Below are 24,354 nucleotides of genomic sequence, written 5' to 3'. Positions count from 1 at the left end.
GTCTCATAGAAAAGAATTCCTATTGCTAGTTCTTAATGTGGTCTTGAAAAGAATCTAATTTCAGAACACCTGCTTACAGGACCAAGAGTTTCAGAGTCTGGACCTCAGACCTCAACCTTCAAAGGACATCCAAACTAGGAACTTAATCAGAAGAAAAACTCCAAACCAAGCCTGACCTGCAAAATTGAATTTGCGCAGGTCCAAATTTAGAGTAGGTGCCAGGGGAGGTCTAGGCTGGATGTTAGGAGGGAGTTGTTGCCAGAGAGAGTGACTGGCATTGGAATGGGCTGCCCAGGGAGGTGGTGGAGTTGCTGTCCCTGGAGGTGTTGAAGCCAAGCCTGGATGGGATACTTAGTGCCATGGTCTGGTTGATTGGGCAGAGCTGGGTGCTAGGTTGGACTGGATGATGTTGGAGGTCTCTTCCAACCTGGTTGATTCTATGTAACCTCCTCTGTGAGGCTGAGGCAGTTGTGGTTGTTCAACCTGGAGAAGAGAAGGCTATGGGGACACTTAGTAACAGACTTCCAGTACCTGAAGGAGGCTACAAGCAATCTGGGGAGGGACTGGTTACAGGGGCTTGTAGTGATAGGACAAAAAGGAATGGATTGAAGCTTGAGGAGAGAGGAGATTTAAACTGGAGATTAGAAGGATATTCTTGACAGTGGTGGTGGTGAGACACTGGCACAGGTTGTCCAGGGAGGTCGTGGATGCCCCATCCCTGGAGGTGTTCAAGGCCAGGCTGGATGATGCTTTGAGCAGCACGGGCTAGTGGAAGGTCTTCAAGAAAAGACTGGATGAGGCACTTAGTGCCATGGTCTAGTTGACTGGATAGGGCTGGGTGCTAGGTTGGACTGGATGATCTTCAAGGTCTCTTCCAACCTGGTTGATTCTATGATTCTATGATTCTAATGTGTCCATGCCCACGGCAGGTGGGTTGGAACTAGATGATCTCTAAAGTTCCTTTCAACCCAACCCATTCTATGAACTTATGTAGTTGAAGATTCTGCCCAGGAAATGACTGTAAAGCCTCTACCTAAAATACAATGATGAAAATTGGCTGGGAAAAAATTATCTCCCTAAACAGCACAGCGCTGGGTAGGAACCAGGCACAGATGATTCCTCCACTCTTTACTTAGCAAAATTTCATTCACTTCAGCATGGAGTTTTTGATGTACTGAATGAGGAATGAAATGATCAGTTTCTAGCCTTCAACAATATAAATCATCAGTGGTTCTGGAGTGCTGAATGTTTAATAACATCTCTGTCCCAAAGCAAACAACTTTTCTGTGAATGCTAATACCTTTTTCCCCACAGCACATCTGTTCAAACATGGTAAGTAGCATAAATGGCAGGGCAGAATGTTGTTGATCCGCGTTTTTGGAAGGGGGGAGTGGTGCTTTGCAACAAATCTTCTGAGGAATTTTATTGTTCACAACAGGCAAAGCTTCTTCTACGCAGAAGCTCAACTAAGTGACAATAAGGTGATTGTTACACATCTGTACATGCCACTTGATAGTTGGTCTATCTTAATTCTTCTTTGAACACTGTGAAAAAGAAAATCAACCCCCAAGAATGCTAGCATAAAATCCTGGCATAAAATGCTTTCAGGCATTTGGAATCACAGCATAAAAGCACAGTGAGAATTTCATTTTAAACTGTGTGGCTTAACTCTGGCTCTCCCAGTGCTGATACCACTTCTTCAAGTGCCTAGGCTTAACTCTGGCTCTCCCAGTGCTGATACCACTTCTTCAAGTGCCTAGCAATGTTTTGAGAGCTACAGAAAGCTTCTGGTAGCTGTCGTGGTTGACACCCGTTGGTTTACCGAGTGCTAGATAGTATGGTGTGTGTCACAGGTGGATTGATGCATGGGAACTGCACAAGTAGCTCCTGCACTGTGCGAGGTCTCTTAGTCACAGCCCCTCTGTGCCTTGGTCTCTTTACTGCTGTAGGTTCCTGTATTTCTAATGTCAGTAGCATCCAGAGTCCTTCTCGAATTCAGGAGTAAGGCCAACCCAAGGAGAGGCTTAGCCTGTCCTATTCCCTTTCCTTCCTTTCCTCACCCCTGCAGCACCACTCATTTCTTTCCTTTCTGGCACATCAGGATTTAGTATTTACCAGTTGTGGCTTGGTACCAAAGGAGTAATTCTTCCTTGATCGCTCTGTCTTCAGGGGGTTCTCCACTTGTGGTGGGAGAAAAAGAGCAGGCTTTGGTCAGCGGGGGGGAGCACTTGTGTGTTGCCTTTGTAAGGACAGCTCTGTTGTTAAGGCCGGGCACTGTGTGTTGAATTCTAATGCCTCTGTGCCAGGGCCAGGCTGGGAGGTGATAGTGCCGCAGCCCTGAGCTTCCTCAGCGTGGAGGCTCCTGGAAGTTGGCACCTACCCACTGCTGATGGGGAATGTGGCAGTTCAGTGCCTTAGCCAGGCTGGAACATCACCACTTCTCACTACCTACCAGGTTACTTTTCTTAGCAGCTGAGAGGTCCAAGTGCCTTTTCTTACAGTGTTTACCATTCACTGCCAGGAAATAGTGTCCATTCAGAGGCAGGCTGTACCCATGCAGTAGGAGTGTCTTGGCATCACTGCACACACATGTGGTCAATCTGGGAGAATTCAGTTATTAAATTGATGTGCACTTAATAGGTCTTATCTGGAACCGGTAAAGGACTGTGTAACAAAGGTACCTTCATGGTGAGAATACACAAGAAGAAATGTAGAAGGCTTCCAAAGGCAGTGAGTTAAGATAGCTGAAACATCAGAAGATGCACTCTTAGTTCTGGTACTAGGGTTTGGGTTTTAAATTAGCACTGGATTAGTTATCTGTCTCTGTCAAGACTATAATAGAGAGCTTTTGTTGCAATCCATCACAGGGCTTTTGTGTTCCACACTGTACATAGAAACTGTTCACAGGCAGACTAGATTAATGCTGGGAGAAGAAAAAAATGCCATCAGATAAAGCAGAGGTCTCAAAAAGCAATTCCAAATCACACTAGTGTGTTGTGCATTAATACGTTTTTAGCCGTTGGGGAACAGAGGAAAACTTGTAATCAAAAATTAATTTGAGCATTCTTGGCTGTACCTAAATTAGAACCCAGGATACTTCCAAAATTGTTTTTAATCAAGTGACCTGACAGAAGCTCGCTAGGAGAAAACTAATGAGCACAGGGTAATCTGAATAATATTTAGTGGTGATGAGCAGAAATACTGCAGCTTTCTTTTTGAAGCTTTACCTGTAATGATTTCTGTTTTGAGGCAGCAGGATGTGTGTGTGTGTATGTATATGATGCAAACACGTTGTGCATATGTTTTATGGGTTTTAAATTGACTTCCTCAGAAAGCTTAATAGAAAATCAAGTCCAAGCAGCCCCTTTAAGTTGATTAATATCCTAATGAAGTGCAGCAGGGTTCCACAAGGACAAGTGCAGAGTCCTGCATCTGGGGAGGAATAATGAACTGCACCAGTACAGGCTGGGAGGTGACTGCTGGACAGCAGTCCTGTGGAGAGGGACCTGGGGGTCCTGGTGGAAAACAAGTTAACCATGGCACAGCAATGTGCCCTTGTGGCCAAGAAAGCCAATGGGGCTTTTTAGTCTGGAGGAAAGAAGACTTAGAGGGAATTCAATAAATGTTTATAAGTATCTGAGGGCTGGCCAGGAGTGGGGGGACAGGCTCTGCTCACTGCTCCCTGGGATAGGACAAGGAGCAGTGGGGGTAAGCTGCAGCACAGGAGGTTCTGCCTCAACACAAGGAGGAACTTCTTTATGTAAGGGTCCTGGAACAGGCTCCCCAGAGAGGTTGTGCAGTCTCCTTTTTTGGAGACTTCCAAGGCCTGTCTGGATGTGTTCACCTGTGATCTGTGTTAGATAGTATTGTCTTGCTCTGGCAGGGGGGGTAGGACTCAGTGATTTCCTTGGGTCCCTTCCATCCTGTGGTCCTGTGATCCAACATGACTTAAAGCTTTCTCTATTGCTACATGGACACGTAGGATGAATCTCATTCATTGTTTTGTTGCTGTGGTCCTGTGATCCAACATGACTTAAAGCTTTCTCTGTTGCTACATGAACACATAGGATGAATTTCATTCATTGTTTTGTTGCTGCTGTAAGATATCATTAGAGCTTGTGCTTGATTTGGGGCAGCAAATCTCACCTTTTCTGTGAAGTAGTCACAAGGCTGGTTTGGGTAAGTCTTCACTGTAGTGTAAGACTGTAGCTTCAAAAGTTGTGGTGTGTCTGTCATAAGAAGGACACAGAGCTGTTGTAGCCAGTCCAGAGTGGAGTCACAAAGATGAACCAAGGGTTGGAGCACCGCTGCTATGAGGATAGCTGTGATAGTTTGGGAGTTACCCATCCCCCTGCTCCTAAGAAATCACCCAGCCTAGACTCAGCTGGCTGAAAGTTAAGGAATGAAGCTTTGTACTTACAGCTTAGCACAATATACAAACAGATATTTACAGTATCTACAGCTATATACAGAAATATAGAAGGTAAAAGTAACACAGAAACACAGCAGCCCTTCCAGAAACCAGAGTCCCCAGGAGGGGCTCCCAACCACCCTTCCACTTTCTTTCCACTCCTCTACCTTATCCCAGAGTTTGCCTTACATTCAAGGTGACTTTGGAGGATGGGCAAGGGGGGTTAGAAGCAGAAGGATTAGTTGCCCAGAAGAAGCCCAGGATGAAACACAGACTCTGAGAGACAGAGGCACACACTATCTTATCTGTCTTTGTGTCTTTGCTTTTATACATCTCAGCAAGCCTATGAGTGAAGTAGACATCAACACTGTTTTTTTTTCACAGCCTATAATCTAATTTTCTCATTAAAATATTCCAGTCAACCTCAAACCAGCACAATAGCCTAGAGAAGATAAGAGAAGACTCTTGGGGGCAACCTTAGAGCCACCTTCCAGTACCTGAAGGGAACCTACAAGAAGACTGGAGAGGGCCTTTCCATAAGGATGTCTAGCAAAAGGACAAGAGGGAATGGTTTGAAGCTGGGAGGAAATTCAGACAAGTGTGTAAGGACCTTGAGATACGCAGTGGGTTGTAGCTGCAGTCAAACTTTAAAAGCTATTCCCCAAGAGAAGTGGAAGTGGTGTGGAAGCCCCAAGCACAGAACTCAATACTAAGTGTGCGCTGCTGTGCTGTACTTTGTTCCATGTGGCTCATTGACTCTTCCCAGGTCGCAGTGTTTCACTCACTGAAAATAGGCTGTTGCCAACTCCAAAACTTGAGGTAGACCTGTACTTGGGAGCTGGTAAGTCAGCTTTCTCCCCTGATGTGCTGCTGCTGGTTCTATTCATGAAGTTCTGCTTGCTGCATCGATGCCAAGAGGCCTTATTTTGCAGCATTACCCATACTGAGAATTCTGGAGTTCTCTCTGTGACAGCAGCTATTTTAGACCTCTGGAAAAGCTAATTTATCACAGATAAAGCTCTTTTAAAAAGTCAGCCTATGAATAATTAACCTTTCCATTTCTTCCCACTCGTAACTTCCCCAAATCATCTTCATTTTTACTATATAATTTCATGACAGTCACAACCAGTATAAGGCTGAAAATACAAATATTTTTCCCCAGTGTAAGAAGTTGCTGCCCCTTTTTTTCATCTGGTTAGCTGAATAAAGGTGAAACTCAGAAATTTTGGCAGTCTGTGTCCATAATCAGACTCATAACTTTCACATGGGTTGCTTACCATGTGTTAAGGATGAGTGTGCCTCTGTGTGCATGCTACTTTGGACACAACGACCCCAAGCAGCACTACAGGCTGGGGACAGAGTGGCAGAGAGCAGCCAGACACAAAGGGAGCTGGGGTTGCTGGAAGAAAGTGGCTGAAGATGAGGCAGCAGTGTGCCCAGGTGGGCAGCAGAGCCAATGGCATCCTGGACTGGATCAGGAACAATGCGGCCAGCAGGACAGGGGAGGGTCTTCTGCCCCTGTGCTCAGCACTGGTCAGGACACACCTTGAGTGCTGTGTCCAGTTCTGGGCTCCTCAATTCAAGAGAGATGTTGAGGTACTGAACATGTCCAGAGGAGGGCAGCAAAGCTGGTGAGGGGCCTGGAGTACAGCCCTGTGAGGAGAGGCTGAGGGAGCTGGGGGTGTGCAGCCTGCAGAAGAGGAGGCTCAGGGCAGAGCTCATTGCTGTCTGCAACTACCTGAAGGGAGGTTGTAGCCAGGTGGGATTGGGCTCTTCTGCCAGGCAGGCAGCAACAGAACAAGGAGACACAGTCTCAAGCTGTGCCAGGGCAGGTTCAAGTCTGGATGTTAGGAGGAAGTTGTTGTCAGAGAGAGTGATTGGCATTGGAATGGGCTGCCCAGGGAGATGGTGGAGTCACTGTGCCTGGAGGTGTCGAAGCCAAGCCTGGCTGAGGCACTTAGTGCCATGGTCTGGTTGATTGGCCAGGGGTGGGTGCTGGGTTGGACTGGTTGAGCTTGGAGGTCTCTTCCAACCTGGTTGATTCTGTGATTCTATGCAGAGGGGACAGATTGTTACCTTATGATACGCATCTGGGGGGAAATCAACTGGATGGAGGAAGCTGAAAAATAATTCTTTTAGCACTGTCTGTATTATTATTCCATAGAGATAGACTAGAACTCAAGTCCTACCTATTTTTGTGACTCTGTTGTCTGTTTTCAGCTTATCTGATGTGACAGATGTGCTGAGATGGTTGCAGATTGTTCTATGGAAAGGAAATAATAATTGTCACAGGCAATTAATACAGCAGTCAGTCAATACTAAATGCAGGATGAAAATGACAAATGCATTTTAAATGCATATTATAGTGATGGGAGTTAGATTGGGGTTTACAATCTGTTCATTTATTATTATCTTGCAAATCAAAGACCTTCCTGTGCAGTGTTACTAAGGTAGAGGCTTCACTGACCCACTGACATAGAAATCCATCCCTGCATCATCTTCAGCAAGAGAATATCTAGAGAACATTTGAGACAGTGGTGTTGGTATTACTTCAGAAGTATTGTTTTACATCTGTGACTACAACTGAGTTTGTTTATTAGTGACTCTGTAGTTTAATAAACAAATTAATTACCAACTTACTTTATATGACCTATGCTGGCACTGCTCTATCCATTAACTGGGTGCATGGAAGCTCTTAAGATGTAAACAATTCCTTTTATCATGGAATCAACCAGGTTGGAAGAGACCCCCAAGATCATCCAGACCAACCTAGCACCCAGCCCTGGCCAATCAACCAGACCATGGCACTAAGTGCCTCAGCCAGACTTTGCTTGAACACCTTCAGGGATGGTGACTCCACCACCTCCCTGGGCAGCCCATTCCAATGCCACTCATTCTCTCTGCCAACAACTTCCTCCTAACATCCACCCTAGACCTCCCCTGGCACAACTTGAGACTGTGTCCCCTTGTTCTGTTGCTGCTTGCCTGGCAGAAGAGCCCAACTCCACCTGGCTACAACCTCCCTTCAGGCAGTTGCGGACAGCAATGAGGTCTGCCCTGAGCCTCCTCTTCTGCAGGCTGCACACCCCCAGCTCCCTCAGCCTCTCCTCACAGGGCTTTACACTCATTTGTAAACAGCAGTGATGTCAGTACCACTTTGTAGTATCACATTTTGCTTTTATTCTCTTTAGCACTGCTTTCTAATTACAAGAAGGTCAGTTGCAACTAGAAAAAAGAAATAATTGAGAGTGACTTGCAGAAAACTTGAGCACTGAGGGAAGAATTCCAAGGATATTCTTCCTTTTGTGACATGGTTCATAGCAGGCAGGACTGCAGAGCTGTAATTTTAACACATTTTGTGTTGGATTGGCAATTGAAGATGTCAGTTGTCACCTGGGCGACTCCAAGGGGATGTTAATTGCCTTTGGGGTTTTAAAGTTATGGTGACTCAGCAGGAGGTGGCAGTGGCCCTACTTTCTTGAAGGACACGGTGCTGCAGGTGCCTGGTTTTTCTCAAGCTTTTACCTGCACTTTGATCTGCAGAGTAACAAAGAGAGCAGTGTGAAGTCTTTGCACATTTGCCTTTACGTGGGAGAGACATGGATTAGAAAATCCTCATCTTTGGGTTTTCTGCATCATGATGATGTCTCATGGTGTGTGATGAGAAGAAAATCTGACAAGAGAACGAGCTTGTTTTGTTACCTGGTACAATTCTGGTTGTACCAGATGCATGAACACAGAATCACAGAATGGTTTGGGCTGGAAAGGACCTTAAAGATCATCTAGTTTCAATGTGTCCCAGGATTTCTCTTAGCTTATTTCATTCTATCCCAACGTCCATCTAGTGTAGGTGCAGTTGGTCCATGATTATGTAAGCAAATATAAAGCTATTGTATGCTCTATTTCTGTTTCTCAGGGTGGATGGGGGAAGTGTTAAATTGATTGTTGCTTTTTCAAACTCTGGTCTGTTCTGCCAGCAGCTAGAACATGATCAATTAAACGAGGCATATGAAAGGCATGGCTGTTGCATGGTGTTAAAGGAAAATTACAAGGGCTAGGGTAATATTAAGGCATAAAGATATGCTGTGGTTGGAGTGAAATCTAACTCCATTTAAGCAAGGACATTCACTGCTGCAGTGTTTGTGTCTTGGATACAAGTTCTAAATTAATGTCTTTCACTAATGTTAAGAAAGTGATGTCAGGTTTGGTAAGGGTGAAAGGCAGCCTGGTCAGAAGTAAACTTGCATGGAAAAGAAAGTGTGATCATGACATTTCATTAGTCTTCTGAATCTAAAATTGAAGTATAGTTTAATTACCAGTTAAACTGCTGGGCAGGTTGTTTAATTAGCTGCTTTTCTCCACCTTTATGTTGAGCTTCCATTCCCACTTGTCTTACTGCACTTGCTGGAAAACCTGAGTCATGACTGTGACAAGTGACATCCCAGATATGTCACAAGCTTATAATAATGTCTCCACATATCTTGCAACTCTGTATTATATCTACAGGAGCATGCTGAAAGGGAAATGATAGCTGCTTCCTACACCAGGTCCCCAGGGTCTTCTGGTGGCACCAGGAGCAGGGTTCCCTCAGTTCAAGAAAGACCTCAGGGAGCTGCTTGAAAGAGTTCAGCTCAGAGCCATAAAGATGATGAAGGCAGAGAAACATCTCCCTGCTGAGGAAAGGCTGAGGAGCTTTTTAGCCTGGAGAAGCGGAGCCTGAGGGGTGACCTCATTCAGGTTGATAAAAACATGAAGGGCAATGTGGGGAGGATGAAACCAGGCTCTGGGCAGTGATGTCCAGTGATGGGACAAGGGGCAATAGAGGCAAGCTGGAGCAGAGGAGGGTTCCACATGAGCTTGAGGAAAAGCGTTTCCACTGTGACAGAACACTGGAACAATCTGCCCAGAGATGTTGTAGAGTCTCCTCTGGAGACATTCACCTGGCTGCCTTCCTGACAAAGGGGTTGGAATCCATCTTTTGAGGTCCCTTGCAGCCCCTGATATTCTGTGATTCTCTGAAGACATGCCAGTCAAAGCTGTGGGGCAGCATGACTGCTGTGGTGCTGGCACCAGAAGCAGGCTTCTCAGCTGCTGCCAGCAGTGTTTGAGAAGTATGGGCTAGGTTAAACACCTGCAAGGTCCCTGACAGCTGCAGAGAGCTGTGCAGCACACTGAGCAAGTGGCCTGTTGAAAAAGAGGTGCTGGCAAAGGTCTTCTGAAAAGATAGCGATTAACTTTCATTAGTGCTCTTCTCCTGCAGTTTTTGAAGTGATAGGAGTCAGGTGATGAAAAGGCAACTGAAACATCTCACCTGGTTCCTAAGAAACCCTGTATCAAAGTCAGGTAGGTAGGTAACAGCATCAGCAGCCCTCCTGTAAGTGTATTTGTATGCTGTGCTCGCACTCACAGCTGATGTGTGTGGGATGAGGTTGTGCCAGCCTTGCTGCAACTGAAGGAGCAGAGGGGTTTGTAAAGAAGATTAGAGTTGGCTTCTCAAGTGGACTCAGAGTACTTCAAAGGACGCCTAGGAAGTGAGGGAGAAGAGTTTTCGTTGTGGCTCTAGAGTTTGGGTTTAAGGTTGCTATAAAGTACTTCAAGTGTGAACTAGAGCCACTTCCGAACAATTGCCTCAAAGATGAGTATGGGACAGTAGTAGGGAAGAGAAAATCTTAGTGTTTGAGCCTTGCCTTCCCTTCCCTGAGTTGTGAGCTGGGCAGCAGTGTGGCTGAGAGCAGGGAGGGCTCTAAGAGTGTGAGACAGGAGAACTGGAAGGCTCTGAGGAGGTGTCATGTAACCCCTCAGCCTAGGGATCCTCTTATGCGCTGCTGAGCTGCCTCCCTCTTCCACCCGCTTGGGGTTAGGAACAGTTCCCAGGGCTTGCTTGGGAGCAACACAGCACCAGGATCTTATCATCTAGGAACAAATTTTCCCTTTGATGCCTGAGTGCCTTGGGTAATGTACAGGTTGGGAGCAGTGGGCTGGAGGTTTTGTGGGGGGGGTTTGGCTTTTAGCTTAAAGGATGTAGTAGATTGTAACAATACCTTCTTCCCCCTGTCCCTTTCACAGCTGCAGAGCTGCACAGTAAATGTAGTGAGTGCAGAACTTATTTTTTCAGCTTTCTTGATAAGTGCATTAGGAAAGACATCTTTCATAGGAGTGAAGAAATTGTTTGGTACAGCAAAGTTCTGTTTGCTGATCACACCTGCTGCTGCCCGTGTTGGGATCCCTAAATCCAACTGGGGAGGAACCATCAAGACCTTCTCGTGGTTTCAACAAGCTGCAGTGAAAATGTGGTCTGTAGTGGACAAATTACCAGCAGGTACTGTTGTGGCATAGAGCATCCTCTGGCAAAGAGTTCCACAATCAAACTTTGTGTGAATTGCCTCTTCTTTGTCTTAAGCATGTTTGAGTGATGTTTTCCTTCGTTGCTTGTTCTGGTTTCTGTGGGGCATGGGGAAGCAATCTGCAGGCTTTGCAGAGTTGTCAAACATGATGGATAGATTAGAGGGTGTCAGTTCCATCTTGTAATTTGTTTGCCTTCCAAGTTTAGTCTTATTTTAAAACTATAGCTTTTTACCATTCTTACTGTGCCCTCTGCTACCTTTGTGTGTGACACTGTATCTTTGGGCAAGACAGTCACAACTGTGGTATTCAGATCCTAGAAAATGATGGGTCTGGGGGCAAAACCAAGTCAAAGAGTAGATTTTCTGCCAATTCTAGAGAGGTCAAAGCCATAAAATTCCCATTGTCTTAAACAGGCTTTTATTCAAGTTCAAAGTTGTACATTTTGCTATTCCAGGTTTCTCAAGAATCTGTCACTGGATGATCTTTGAGGTCTCTTCCAACCTGGTTGATTCTATTCTATTCTATACTTGAACATCTGAAGCTTTATGATCTCTGCATGCTCTAAATTGGACTTGGTTTTCCATGAATGGTATTGAATGAGAGAGGGAGAGCAATATCATCACTTGATGATGTGCAATAAAACAGAAGTGGTGTAGCCATAGCAAGTTTTCAGGGTTGTTATTTGCAGATTGGGTTTTTGATATGTATAATTCAGCTCTACATCTGAAAGGTAGAAATAGAGATGAGATGTAAAACATATCCTTACATGCTCGTTTGGACCCCTTTATAAAAGACTTGCCTGCTGTGCTGTTTCTACAATAGTATCATTAAAGCAGTAATCAAGAAAGGGCTTAACTCTGGAATGAATATTTAATTGCTTCTGTAGGGCATTGCTCAAGTATCACTTGTGGTTCTTTGACAGTGACAGAATGGTTCCTTTATTTTCTGTTGGGGAGCTGCAATAATTAACCTGTAGTTAAGGGTTTCTTCAGGGTCTTGTCACCGTGGGGAGAGGGTTTGTGCAATCCTGTGACAGCAGAAGCTCTGCTGGTGGGGCCTGTTTGATGTTCTTTGCTTCTTGTTACACCTGTTTCTTGTACCAGCAGGTATCAAGCCTCGCTTCAATTATAAACACTTTGTCATTGCTTCTGTCTGGCTTGGAAGATTAGGGATGTTCCTAGAAAATCAAAGTCTGTTCTTATGATTTACCCCTGCCCCATGAACAGCTCCATAATTTGTGGAGTTAGTATTGAGAAACTAAATGGCAACATTTTTAAGAAGTGTATAATCTCTTTTTTTCCCTAAGCCAGCAAATGGAGGAATAATTTTAGTTGAATTTTATCCATCAAAATTGAAATACACTTTGGATTATTACCAAGAAAATAAGGGCAGTAGGCACAGGGTTAAAAACACAGCGAGTGAAGTCTCATCAGATCCTGTGGTCCACAGGATCCTGCCTCAGCAATGAGCCCTGGCTTCAGTGAAAGATTATACTCCCAGGAAACATGGCAAGGGGAAATCTAAGCAGCCTGAGGGAGGAAAATGCCCCATTGCAATCATCTTGACACTCTTAGTCACCTGTGCCATTCCAGCTCAGCTGCATTTCAGCTCTGCCGCCATAGCCTATCCAAAAGACATCTCTGTTTTAAGCAAGGAAGGAAACAATGACTGAATATATACTGCAGGGGAGATGCATGCTGTGGGGCAGTGTGAAGGCTTAGCTGCATCCTGGGAACATTTGGGCATGGAACTTCCAAGGACAGTGCAGACAAAGCTGTGGCAGCCTGTCTGGTTTTGGGGGTCAGTCTCTTCTCCCAGGCAACCATCAACAGAACAAGGGGACACAGTCTCAAGTTGTGCCAGAGGAGGGATATTAGGAGGAAGTTGTTGTTGCCAGAGAGAGTGATTGGCATTGGAATGGGCTGCCCAGGGAGGTGGTGGAGTCACCATCCCCGGAGGTGTTCAAGCCAAGCCTGGATGAGGCACTTAGTGCCATGGTCAGGTTGATTGGCTAGGGCTGGGTGCTAGGTTGGACTGGATGATGTTGGAGGTCTCTTCCAACCTGCTTGATTCTATGATTGAGGGGTTAGGCCTGCAGATTGTTTTGGGTAAAACTTGTCTGCCCTGCTGTCTGGAGGAGATGTAGTCCTTCCTGCAGTGGATAAGGAGACAAAGTTATATCAGTACCAAAGGGATCGATTTGGTGTGTGTCAAAGGGAGTTTGGCATTGGTCAGTCAGAGTTTTACATGGCATGCTAGGAAAATTACAGAGTATTAGGGAACCCATTTTTCATGAAGAAGAGTTTTAGTAGGCAGATCTTAATAAGCAGCACTAATAAGATGAGAGACATTACTTGCCCCCTGGGAAACTCATTCCAGTCGGTGCTGTGGGTGTGCAGAACATTACAAGCCTGAGATTCATAGCCTGAGATTATTCTTATTTTGTCTGTAGAACTAGGAAAGGCTCCTGAGTAATGTAATGTGGAGCTGGAAAGGTGCAGAGGGTTAGGATTTCTGAGTCGTGGAGGACTTTGCAACAGAAGTTTGCTGAGGAGACTTTTGCATTTGGAAGTTGTCTTCTTAGCTGAACTTATTGCCAGTAATGGTGTAGGTGGAAGAGAAACCTCTTCTCTTACCTTGATTAGGTGCGATTTAGAAGTGACATTTAGACTAGAAGTGTGACTCCTGCTAGCAACATGACATATCATATCTACCTTTCAGGTGGAATAGGCAACTAGTTTGACTTTGACCTCATAATGAAGGGAATTTGCTGTTGGACTTTGCCTAGCCTGAATAAGGAAGTAGTCCATCAAGCAGCGAGTCATTCTCTGTAGTCATTTTGCCCTGCAAAGATTTTCCTGTCCTTTTTTAGAGGGGAAAAAAAAGAAAAAAAAACAAAGCTTGAAATGTGAGACAGTTTTTTGCCATTTCACCAGCATCTGAGTCAGGTAAAAGCATAAAGAGAGAATGAAATAGTATTTTGCTGGGCAAAGATGAAAAGATTTAAGTGCTTATAGAGCAATGATTTCCATCGGTACTGGCAGGTATTTTTATCTCCTCAGGATTAGTCAATTTCACTTCAGACATAATCAGTTTCACTTCAGACATAATCCCAGTTTAAAGTATAATTAGATTTCTGACAGTATTTTTTTTGTCTTCTTCCTTTACAGGTTTGCTGGGCCTCTGACATTTCAGGATGCCACTGGTAAAAAGGAACATCGACCCCAGGCACTTGTGCCACACAGCTCTGCCCCGAGGTATCAAGAATGAACTGGAATGTGTCACCAATATCTCCTTGGCAAATATAATCAGACAACTGAGTAGCCTAAGTGAGTACATTGTCCTAATAGCTGTGTTTAGAACGACTGTGGTTCACAGTCACAGCTTTTGTGGCTGGAGCAGGAACGCCTTTTCACATCCTCAGCAGGAAACTGCAGCTGAGCCTTGAATCTGCTCCTTCTGTGGCTAGTGGCTAGCATGGATTCTGTGAGAGAAAGCCAGGGCTTGTTCCAGCAGCACATCTTAAAGCTGTTCAGCCATATATTTACCAGTGGAACATGGCAGAAAAGGCTATCTGGTAGTTAATGAAGTCAGTAATTGCTGACTTAGGGCAGCTCTTTAGGGAATATGATTTAATGAGGAATATATCAGTGGCTGCTTCATTCTAACTCAAACCTTTGGCCATGCTGTGGTCATTCAGAATTAAAAAAAGTAGTTGCCTTTATAAATAATAACCCAGACTGCATAGTATTTCAAACAGCTCAATACTTTTCTTCCTTCTGTCAACATTTTTTTTCCTTTGGGTGCATTTGAGAGGGGTGGATGCTTCTGAAGCTCTAAACTAGCCTAAGAATGGCAGGGGAAGAGAGGGCACTGGGGTGTATGGTAAACCCCAGGTCAGGGAAGAAAAGGAGTACTGGAGTTTTGGGTTTGGTCTGGTTGGAGGGAGGTTTGGGTTTGGTGGAGTTCTGTATTAAACCCAGACTATGGATTTTTGTGTATTTGATATGCTTCTGTAGTCCTTGTTAGTAGTTATTAATAGCCCCTTCCATTTACTCTTCCAATATATTCTGTACTTCTACCCAATCCTCTGTGTGGGGTCTTTCTTTAATTACTTTGAGAGTAATTTTAGAGCTCTGCCTTCCCCCACTGCCCTTTTAAATGAGGACAGTTCTGAAGGTGGTGTTCTGAAATGCTGGCTGCTGGGTGGTTTTTGCTTTAAGTTGCAGCAACTTTCAGAAGCTGTGAGATGAATCAGCAGGACAGCATCTGGAATTTCCAATGGTACAGTTGCCTTCTAACTACTAAGACATTAGCAGGACTACCAACACATTAAATGTATACACAGGTACAAGGTGAAAAGTCTTTACAGCTCTGTCAGTATCATAGGTGATATAACCTAATTTGTTAATTAGATTGATGTAGCTACTGGTTTGCTGGTACACTGTGTGGTGACCTTGTTTTGTTAGGCTGCTGTTAGGTAGAAAACTGTAATTGAGGACACTGAACTATGCAGTTGAGACAGGAATGCTTATAGTACATGAACATGATTAAGGGTATCTGCTGCAACAGCAAGGGAAATTTTAAATTCTTTTCAGTGAACCAAGAGGCTCAGAGGTGACCTCATTCCTGTCTACAACTACCTGAAGGGAGGTTGTAGCCAGGTGGGGTTGGTCTCTTCTCACAGGCAACCAGCAACAGAACAAGGGGACACAGTCTCAAGCTGTGCCAGGGGAGGTCTAGGCTGGATGTTAGGAGGAAGTTGTTGGCAGAGAGAGTGATTGGCATTGGAATGGGCTGCCCAGGGAGGTGGTGGAGTTGCTGTCCCTGGAGGTGTTCAAGCCAAGCCTAGATGAGGCACTTAGTGCCATGGTCTGTTTGACTGTCCAGGGCTGGGAGATAGGTTGGACTGGATGAGCTTGGAGGTCTCTTCCAATCTGGTTGATTCTATGAAGAACATATCAGATTTGGGTGCAATATAGGAGCACCATCTATGGTCTTCCTTCATTCTGCCACATGTAGCACAGTCAGAGAGGTACTTTCAAAGGAGTGCAATCTTAATTACATAAAGTCCTTTTTGTGCAAGGAAAGGGATGAGCCCTAAATTATCTGCTTTCACTTGAGAGAAGTTTCTGTCATGAACTTGTCACTCACTAGTGGTGAAAAAGGTGTTCAGTGTTGGAAGTGACAGGGGAGGTAAAAGAAGAGGAGAAATGCACTCACTTGCTCTGCCACGACAAGCCCAGAATAGGTAACTGAGGATTTTTACAAGTAAATGAAAGGCTGATGAGCAGGACTTGTTACTTCAGTCTCTTGTTCTTCCCTCCAAGTAGCACCACAGTCTTATAAGTTTTCTACAGGCAGCCTCTGTGCCAACTGAAGTAGGTTTTGGTGCTTTTTCCTCACCCTTTTTCCCCTCCCAACAGAAGATATCTTGCAGAATAACCCTTACTTCTGGGCAGCGTTAGGGATTGCTGTGTGGAAACTGAGATCCTGTGACAGATAGGAGCACCTGTGAATTACTTCAGCTCCTCTGCCCGTTTGTGCTAGCAGCAATACGAACTCAGACAAGATTTAGGAGTTCTGCCATAGGAATCACAGAATTTCCTAGATTGGAAAAGACCCTCAGGATCATCAAGTCCAATCATTAGTCTCACACTGACAAGTCCTTGACTAAACCAAATCCCTCAGCACAACATCTAATCACTATGAATCGCTATGGTTGGAAAGGACCACCTGGATCCAGCACACCCTCCCACCCCAGGTGTGACCACTTTACCCTCCCTCTCCACTCCCCTTTATAATCAGCCCTAGGAAAGGCAAGCCCTAAGCTTGCCCAGCTGGGCAGAGGGACCCTCCTCCCATCATCACTGGTGAGTCCCCTTGGTGTACACTGGGTGAATGGTGAAGGGGATCTAAAGGCTGGGGGGCCTGGTGGCCCCCCAGTTAGGTAGGACAGAAGCTTGATGGTCACTGTAACATTACCCACGGGTGCTAGCTGGGCCTCCTTACTTAGGCTGAGCTTCTCTGTGTGGTATGTAATGGATGAGTCCCAAGGGGATGGAGCCAGGCTCTTCTTGGTGATGCCCAACGACAGGACAAGGGGCAGTGGTGGGAGTTGAGGCACAGGAAGTTTTGTTTAAACATGAGGAAGAATTTTTTTTCACTGTGAGGGTGACAGAACGCTGGAACAGGCTGTCCAAGGCAGGCTGAGGAGTCTCCCTCTCGGGAGACATTCAAAAACCCATGTTCATAGAAGACCACCAGGTTTGTCAGGCAGGATTTGCCCTTGGTGAATCCTGCCTCTCAGGTGCTCAAAGCCAAGGGAACACTCTTTGCTTGTTACCAGCCCTCCCACTGTTACCGGAGTACAGCAAGGTCTGCTGGCATGCAGACAAATCTTGGGAGCTGCCTGCCTGTGAGTCACAGCCAGCAGGCAGGGTTTCACACTGGTCCCCTGGCAACCAGCTTCTCCGTGGGCCTTCCTTTTTTGTTTTCTGTGGATAATGTCTCTGATTGAGAAACAGCCTTTTAAGCTGTAGATGAAATGAGGCTTTAGTCAGAGTGGGAACTGAGAGCTCTGCTAGGGTTGCATTCCCTTTATCCTGAAGCTGCTCTGGCTTTTGACCATAAAATGATGCAAATTTAAATGAATGGTGTTGGACCTGGCTAGCACTTGGTCACTTCTGCCTCTAAGATTTTTCAGTTACAAGCCCTCAAACTTGCAGCCTGGAAGGCCAACCAGAGCCTGGGCTGCATCAGGAGAAGTGTGGCCAGCAGGGCAAGGGAGGTGATTTTCTCCCCCTACTCCTCTCTGGTGAGGCCCCACCTGGAGTACTGCATCCAGTTCTGGAGCCCCCATTGCAAGAAGTATGTGGAGATGCTGGAGCATGTCCAGAGAAGGGCCACAAGGATGCTCAGAGGGCTGCAGCAGCTCTGCATGAGGGCAGACTGAAAGAGTTGGGGCTGTTCAGTCTGGAGAAGAGGAGGCTGCGAGGTGACCTTCAAGGGGACTAGGGGAAATGGCGCAAAGCTGGAGGTGGGTAGGCTCAGGCTGGACGTGAGGAGGAAGTCTTTCAGCATAAGAGTGGTGAGAGCCTGGAATGGGTTGCCCAGGGAGGTGGTTGAGGGCCCCATCCCTGGAGATGTTTAGGGCCAGGCTGGATGAGACTCTGGCCAGCCTGATCTGGGGTAGGGTGCCCCTGCCCATGGCAGGGGGTTGAAACAAGATGATCCTTGTGGTCCTTTCCAACACTGACTGATTCTGTGAAATAGAGGGTTTAGCAGAGGGGCTGAACTAGATGATCTGCAGAGGTGTTTTCCAAGCCCATGTGTGCAGAATCAATACCTCCTAAATGACACAAGTTCTGTCTTACTAGAAAATGAAAAGAGCTTTACATCAGTATGGCAGCAATAGCTGTGTGTCTCCACACATTTTCTCAGTCCTTTCATATTTTATTTCATGTGTTGCTTTTAATTGTTCAATTGGAGAAATGTTTTGACCTTTAAAAGAAGCAGAGATGAAAGGGTGAATTGCTTACCTATGCTTTGAGTGATAGTCCTTGCCTTTCTCCCTGGAGCATGGAAACACATCAGTCTGTCTTGGTGCAACATAAAATACTGCAAGTAATTTTTTCCACCTTCTGTCTATTCCCAGTCTTGCCTAACATCACAAAAGGCTCTGCCTTTTGACAGCTTTTCTTAGCACTGTGGCAACAGAAACTCTCTGGACAGCAGCAGCAGCTGTTTTGGTTTCCTGGCCATTCTTCCCTGTATTTCTTGCCTTCTGACTCTCTCTGCTTTGGAGAAGTACTTACATATATATATATATATGTCTGTGTTTTCCCCCAGCAGCACTGCAGGTAAATTAGTGCTCCTGGACTGCCTGAGTTGGGTTCCTATTGCTGTCTTTCAGGCTACAGCATTCCAGCATAAGTGGAACACAACTGCTAGCACTGTGCAGCTGTGCTATTGTTAGAAGATGGATAAATGGTTCTCTTGTGTGCGTGGAGCCTCCTTGTTCTGTTCACAGCTCTTGACCAATCTTGTTTTGCCTTTCACTCAGCTGTTCACTGTGCACAGAATCTCAGTAGCACACAAGAAACCGAACTGATGGGGTTTGTTCTTGGCCCCAGTGTCTGACACCTCCATCTGGGGAGGAGAATGTTTCTCCTGTGAGATGTGTTCCTTTAATGAATATTTATATTGCAGGGACTCAGACCAGGACTGTTATTCAGTCACAGCAAGATGTCATTTCCCTTTTTTTTCCCCTTCTACCTCTGTATATATAGAGAGAATGCTGCCTAACTCTGTTTGCTAAGCTCCAGTGCCTTTTGTGTTAGTGAAAACAGTTTTCAATTAACATTGAACCTTCAGTAGCCTTTCCCCTCTCTCTGTCTTTCCTTTCTACTCTTTTCTATTTTTACCATGTTGTCCAAGTTAGTTCCTACTTCTTCTCACCCCCCTTGTTTGTTGAGTTTTCAGGGGTGAAGACCTGTCTTTTAAGCTTATTCATTCTCTCCCTCTTTTTTTTTTCCCTCTCAAATGCTTTTAGCTTTCCTTCTGTATTTTTGGCTTGCCATGCCATCCCCAAAGAGGCCTTTAAACATTGCTTCTCTTGTGAGAGACATTTTCACACCTGGGCAAAACCTTGTTTGCCATGTCTTGAGGTGTTAACATGGGAAATGTTTCTCCAGAAATACATAGCAGCAAGGTGTCTGGACTGCAGCTAATCTTTAGAACCAGACCTCTTCATCCTGTCTGGAGTTGCTCAGCACATGGTGAAGCCCCTGCATGTTGCAAGGAGGAAGGTCTCTGCAGGTCTGCAGCTGGAGCTTCAACTTCCCTGAGGCAGGTCCTGCCCTGGGAATCCTCCTTCTCACTGTGCTCATGAACATGGTCAGTGTTCTCTGAATTGTCTTCATTAGTCACCCCCCTTCCTTCATTAGTACTGTGACTGCCAGGGGACACTAGAGGAAGGGTGTTTGTGAACGTGAGAGACAGGGGGCTGGTGGACATGGAAGCTGAAGACCTACTCAGCTTCACAGAATCCTCCTCCCTCTCAAAGACTTCTCTCTGATTTCTTGTCATGTCTGTCGTCTCCCAGCAGTGGCACTGTTGGCAATGTGAAGCTGTTTCTTGTCCAACTCAAACAATAACAAGGGGATGAGCAGTGGTCAGCAGTGTCTCATGAAGAACAATTACACTGGAGAGCAGCCAGGGAGAGAGGGACCTGGGGGTGCTGGTTGACAGCTGACTGAAGATGAGCCAGCAGTGTGCCCAGGTGGCCAAGAAGGCCAGTGGCATCCTGGCCTGGATCAGGAACAGTGTGGCCAGCAGGACCAGGGGAATCCTTCTGCCCCTGAACTCAGCGCTGGTCAGGCCACACTTTGAGTGCTGTGTCCAGTTCTGGGCCCTTCAATTTAAGAAAGATGTTGAAGTACTGAATGTGTTGAGAGAAAGGCAGCAAGGCTGGTGAGAGGCCTGGAGCACAGCCCTGTGAGGAGAGGCTGAGGGAGCTGGGGGTATGCAGCCTGCAGAAGAGGAGGCTCAGGGCAGAGCTGATTGCTCTCTACAGCTACCTGAAGGGAGTTGGTCTCTTCTGCCGGGCAAGCAGCAACAGAACAAGGTGGGACAGTCTCAAGTTGTGCCAGAGAGAGTGATTGGCATTGGAATGGTCACCATCCCTGTAAATGTTTAAAGGGAGGCTGGGTGAGGCACTTAGTGCCATGGTTTAGTTAATTAGAAGGTGTTAGGTGATAGGATGGACTCGATGATCTCAGAGGTCTTTTCCAACCTGGTTAATTCTGTGTTAGCAGTAACTTAGATATAAACATCTGACCTTCTGGTTTTCAAAGGTCTTCCAAGCAGTAGGAGTGGAAACTGTTCTTCCTTTGGAGAAATGTTGAGACAACTTTCACTTGGAAAGATCACTTACTGCTCATACAAGGACTGCCTGGGCTGACAGTCAAATCCTTTTATACGTATCCAAGAAACTAAACAGTCTACTTCTTGCTTTTCAGCATGGCTAAATCAATTTTGCTAGCTGAATGTCTGTCCTGTGATGCATTAAATGATTTAATTTCTGATAAATAAATCACAAATCAAATATTTAGCTTTTGTTTACTTTTCTGAAGCACTCTTAATGAGCTCAGTGAGCACAGGCAGGTACAAGTTCTACTCACGCATCTTAGATTGACTTTCTTAAGCTAAATGGAAATCTTTTTTTTTTCAAGGCAAGCTCATCTGTCTGTTGTGTGATATGTTTGAATTATCTGCTTTTTTTCCCCCCTCTCTTTCAGGTAAATATGCTGAAGATATCTTTGGTGAACTTTTCAATGAAGCACACAGCTTCTCATTCAGAGTCAACTCCTTGCAAGAGCGCGTAGATCGCTTGTCCGTCAGTGTTACACAGCTCGATCCAAAGGAAGAGGAATGTAAGTAACCTGCTAGCGTTGAAGAGTTCCTTCTTTGTCACTCAGCCAACAAGTGATCCATGAAATGGAAGTAATAATGGTTTCACTTGTATTTATAAGAGCACAGAGGGAATGGTCTGTTTCCATTTCTGCTGCTGTTCGTAGCTTTGAGCAGCTTTCTGAGCTCAGCATCTTCACAGGTGCTCAATGAATCTGCATAAAAGCTGCTACAGGCCTGTGTGTCACTTCAGTAGTCTTAAATATTAGTCTTAATAACATTAATATTATATGAGTGCTTGGAAGTAAGCCTTCACTCTATTTTTGTAACCTTTCTTCTAATTCCCATGGGTCATAAGCATTTGTGCCTTTTACCTTATAAACATCTTACTTTCTCTAGCAAGTTATAGAATCGTAGAATCAGTCAGGGTCGGAAGGGACCACAAGGAGCAGCCAGTTCCAACAACTCTGCCATGGGCAGGGGCACTCTACCCTAGAGCAGGCTGGCCAGAGCCCCATCCAGCCTGGCCTTAAACACCTCCAGGGATGGGGCCTCAACCACCTCTCTGGGCAACCCATTCCAGGCTCTCACCACTCTCATGCTGAACAACTTCCTCCTCGCATCCAGCCTGAGCCTACCCACCTCCAGCTTTGCTCCATTCCCCCTAGTCCTGAGAGCCTAAAAAGTCCCTCCTCAGCCTTTTTGTAGGCCCCTTCAGATACTGGAAAGCCACAATAAGGTCACCTCAGCAGGGCAAGCTATGCCAGTGGCCTTTAGCAAGTTTGGCTGGAGGTTTCAGTGCTAAACCTCCCAAACTGTTTGGTGGTAGAGGATTGCTTGAAGTATTTTTTTTACCAGCATGTGGGCCCAGTTCAAGACTTTTCCACACTGCTGTGTGTGCTGCAGCATTTGCTAACTGTGCAGCCAAAGCAAGGGACAGATGCTACAGTTAAAGCAGACAGGGCTGAGAAGAGGTCTACTCGATCAAGTCTTGAGTGGCTAAGTGTGACTTGAATCTGATACCCTGGATTTATCTCTCACACAGTGGCAGTGATTGCAGGTACTTCAGAGGAGCAGGTGCAGCCCTCAGTGTCAGGAACTATTAAATGACTGATTTTATTAACTTAAGAATATCCAGTCCTCGAGCCCATGCCTGCTGCTCCTCCCTCACTAGCTCCTCATAATGAATCACCAGATGAGGACAAAGGAGATGAGAGGGAATTCAACCTTGGATTTCCTTAAAAAAATAGGCATCTCAAAACTGCTTCTCCTTCAGTATCCCCATTTGGGGCTTAAAATCTAGAAACCCATCACAAGTAGCTTTGATGGAAGGCTGGGGAGAGACTGTTTGCAAGGTCTTGTAATGACAGGATGAGAGGTAATGAGTTTAAACTGGCAGAAGGGAGATTTGAACTGGATGTTAGGAAAGGGTTCCTTGCAGTGAGGGTGGTGAGACACTGGCACAGGATGCCCAGGGAGGTTGTGGAGCACAGAAGCACCCAATGCGATCTGATCACATTGGGTGCTTCTGTGCTCCACAACCTCCCTGGAGATGTTCAAGGCCAGGTTGGATGAGACCTTGAGCAACCAGTTCTAGTGTGTCCAGCCTGTGGCAGAGAGTTGGAACTGGATGAGCCTTCCAACATAAACCATTCTATGATTTATTCCTGATCTGGGCTAAACTAGCTGAGAGATGTTAATGCATGAAGGTGTGGGGTAAACATTTAGATTTACCTTTCTTAACCCTCTGTGCAAGAAGGAAGGCAATTTCAGTACTTCTGCTCAGCCAACAGCATGTGCAAAATGGGCTGTACTTGTAAAATGAGTCTCATTTGCTAGTTCTTTGCCAGCAGGCAGTAATACAAGATTTAATGTGTTCCTCTGGGCCCATGCCATTACACAAGAGGAAGAAATTAAGATTCATTTAAAGCTAAGTGGCATGAACAAAACCAGCCCAAGTCAGATGCATTGAATGAGATGCAGACACTTGACAAGATGTTTCTGTTGGAGTCAAAGTAAGAGAAAGCTCAGGATTTTTTTCATAGAATCAGTCAGGGTTGGAAGGGACCACAAGGATCAGCCAATTCCAACAACCCTGCCATGGGCAGGGGCACCCTACCCTAGAGCAGGCTGGCCAGAGCCTCATCCAGCCTGGCCTTAAACACTTCCAGGGATGAGGCCTCAACCACCTCCCTGGGCAACCCATTCCAGGCTCTCACCACTCTCATGCTGAACAACTTCCTCCTCACATCCAGGCTGAATCTCCCCACCTACAGCTTTGCTCCATTCCCCCCAGTCCTGTCACTCCCTGATATCCTGAAAAGTCCCTCCCCATCTTTTTTATAGGCCCCTTTGAGACACTAAAAGGTCACAAGAAGGTCACCTGGGAGCCTCCTCTTCTCCAGAATGCACAGCCCAAGCTCTTTTGGTCTGTCCTCATAGCAGAGGTGCTCCAGCCCTCTGAGCATCCCAGTGGCCCACAATAGCTTGTGTGTTGTCTTATTTTGAATCATTCCAATGTCTCTCTGACAGAATGAAACCAAGAAACTAAGGTTAAGATTGTATCCTGAAGGACCTGACTCCTGGTGCACCATCTCTTTTAAGAACAGCTATGAATGGGCTTTGATTTTCATTATTGCACTGTTTTCCAGTTCTTGCTTTCTCAGAATTGTTAATTTTGTGTTGTAATCCATTTTTTTTAAACAGAATTTATCTTTTTTATGTGTTCCCCCCCCGCCTCAGGAGAGGAACTTCTGAACATTAAAGGAGATTAAGACCCCATTTTTTTGTGTTAATTGTAGCAAGTGCAAGTGGTGTAGGTGAAGGACCTTCAGGCAAATGCATGCATAAGAAGTTTAAGATCTTGGAACTTTAGGGAGGTTCTGGTAGTGCTTAGGAATTTGAGCAACTGGAAGCTGAAATTTATCAACATCAAAACAAATGCCTGCAGCATTTCCAATTCCATTCAGTGCCCCATCACTTCTCACACCTGAATTCATCCATCCAATTTGTCTGACCTGTCCTCTTGCTGTGCCAGTTTGTCCATCAGCCAAAACTTAAGTGGCTGGGTGCCCAGCCAGGTTTTCACCTCCTCTCTCCCCCCCTGAGGTGGCAAGCCACACTGGGCTTCTGCTCTTCAGCCAGCTGGCAAGCTCAGCAGATGGCTTTGTTAGCCAAAGTGTGCA

At 45.6% G+C, this 24,354-nt stretch overlaps 1 protein-coding gene across 7 annotated transcripts in view; it reads left to right on the top strand.

The window, feature by feature from the left end:
• Nucleotides 1-24,354, top strand: part of WASF1 (WASP family member 1) — a 66,457-nt gene that overhangs the window by 31,415 nt on the left and 10,688 nt on the right. For 6 of the 7 annotated variants that reach the window (XM_064170349.1, XM_064170343.1, XM_064170345.1 and 3 more), the window contains exons 2-3: nt 13,927-14,085; nt 21,058-21,192. In XM_064170349.1, the coding sequence (XP_064026419.1) occupies nt 13,953-14,085; nt 21,058-21,192 (268 nt within the window). In that variant the 5' untranslated portion in view covers nt 13,927-13,952. Of the gene's footprint in view, nt 1-10,711; nt 10,731-13,926; nt 14,086-21,057; nt 21,193-24,354 lie in introns of those variants that run through there. The other variant, XM_064170347.1, reaches the window with a different exon arrangement.

The sequence above is a fragment of the Pogoniulus pusillus genome, chromosome 33 (genome assembly GCF_015220805.1).
Source record: "Pogoniulus pusillus isolate bPogPus1 chromosome 33, bPogPus1.pri, whole genome shotgun sequence".
Classification (NCBI taxonomy): domain Eukaryota; kingdom Metazoa; phylum Chordata; class Aves; order Piciformes; family Lybiidae; genus Pogoniulus; species Pogoniulus pusillus.
Note: the sequence above shows the minus strand (reverse complement) of the source record. Positions and strands in the feature narration are given on the sequence as shown.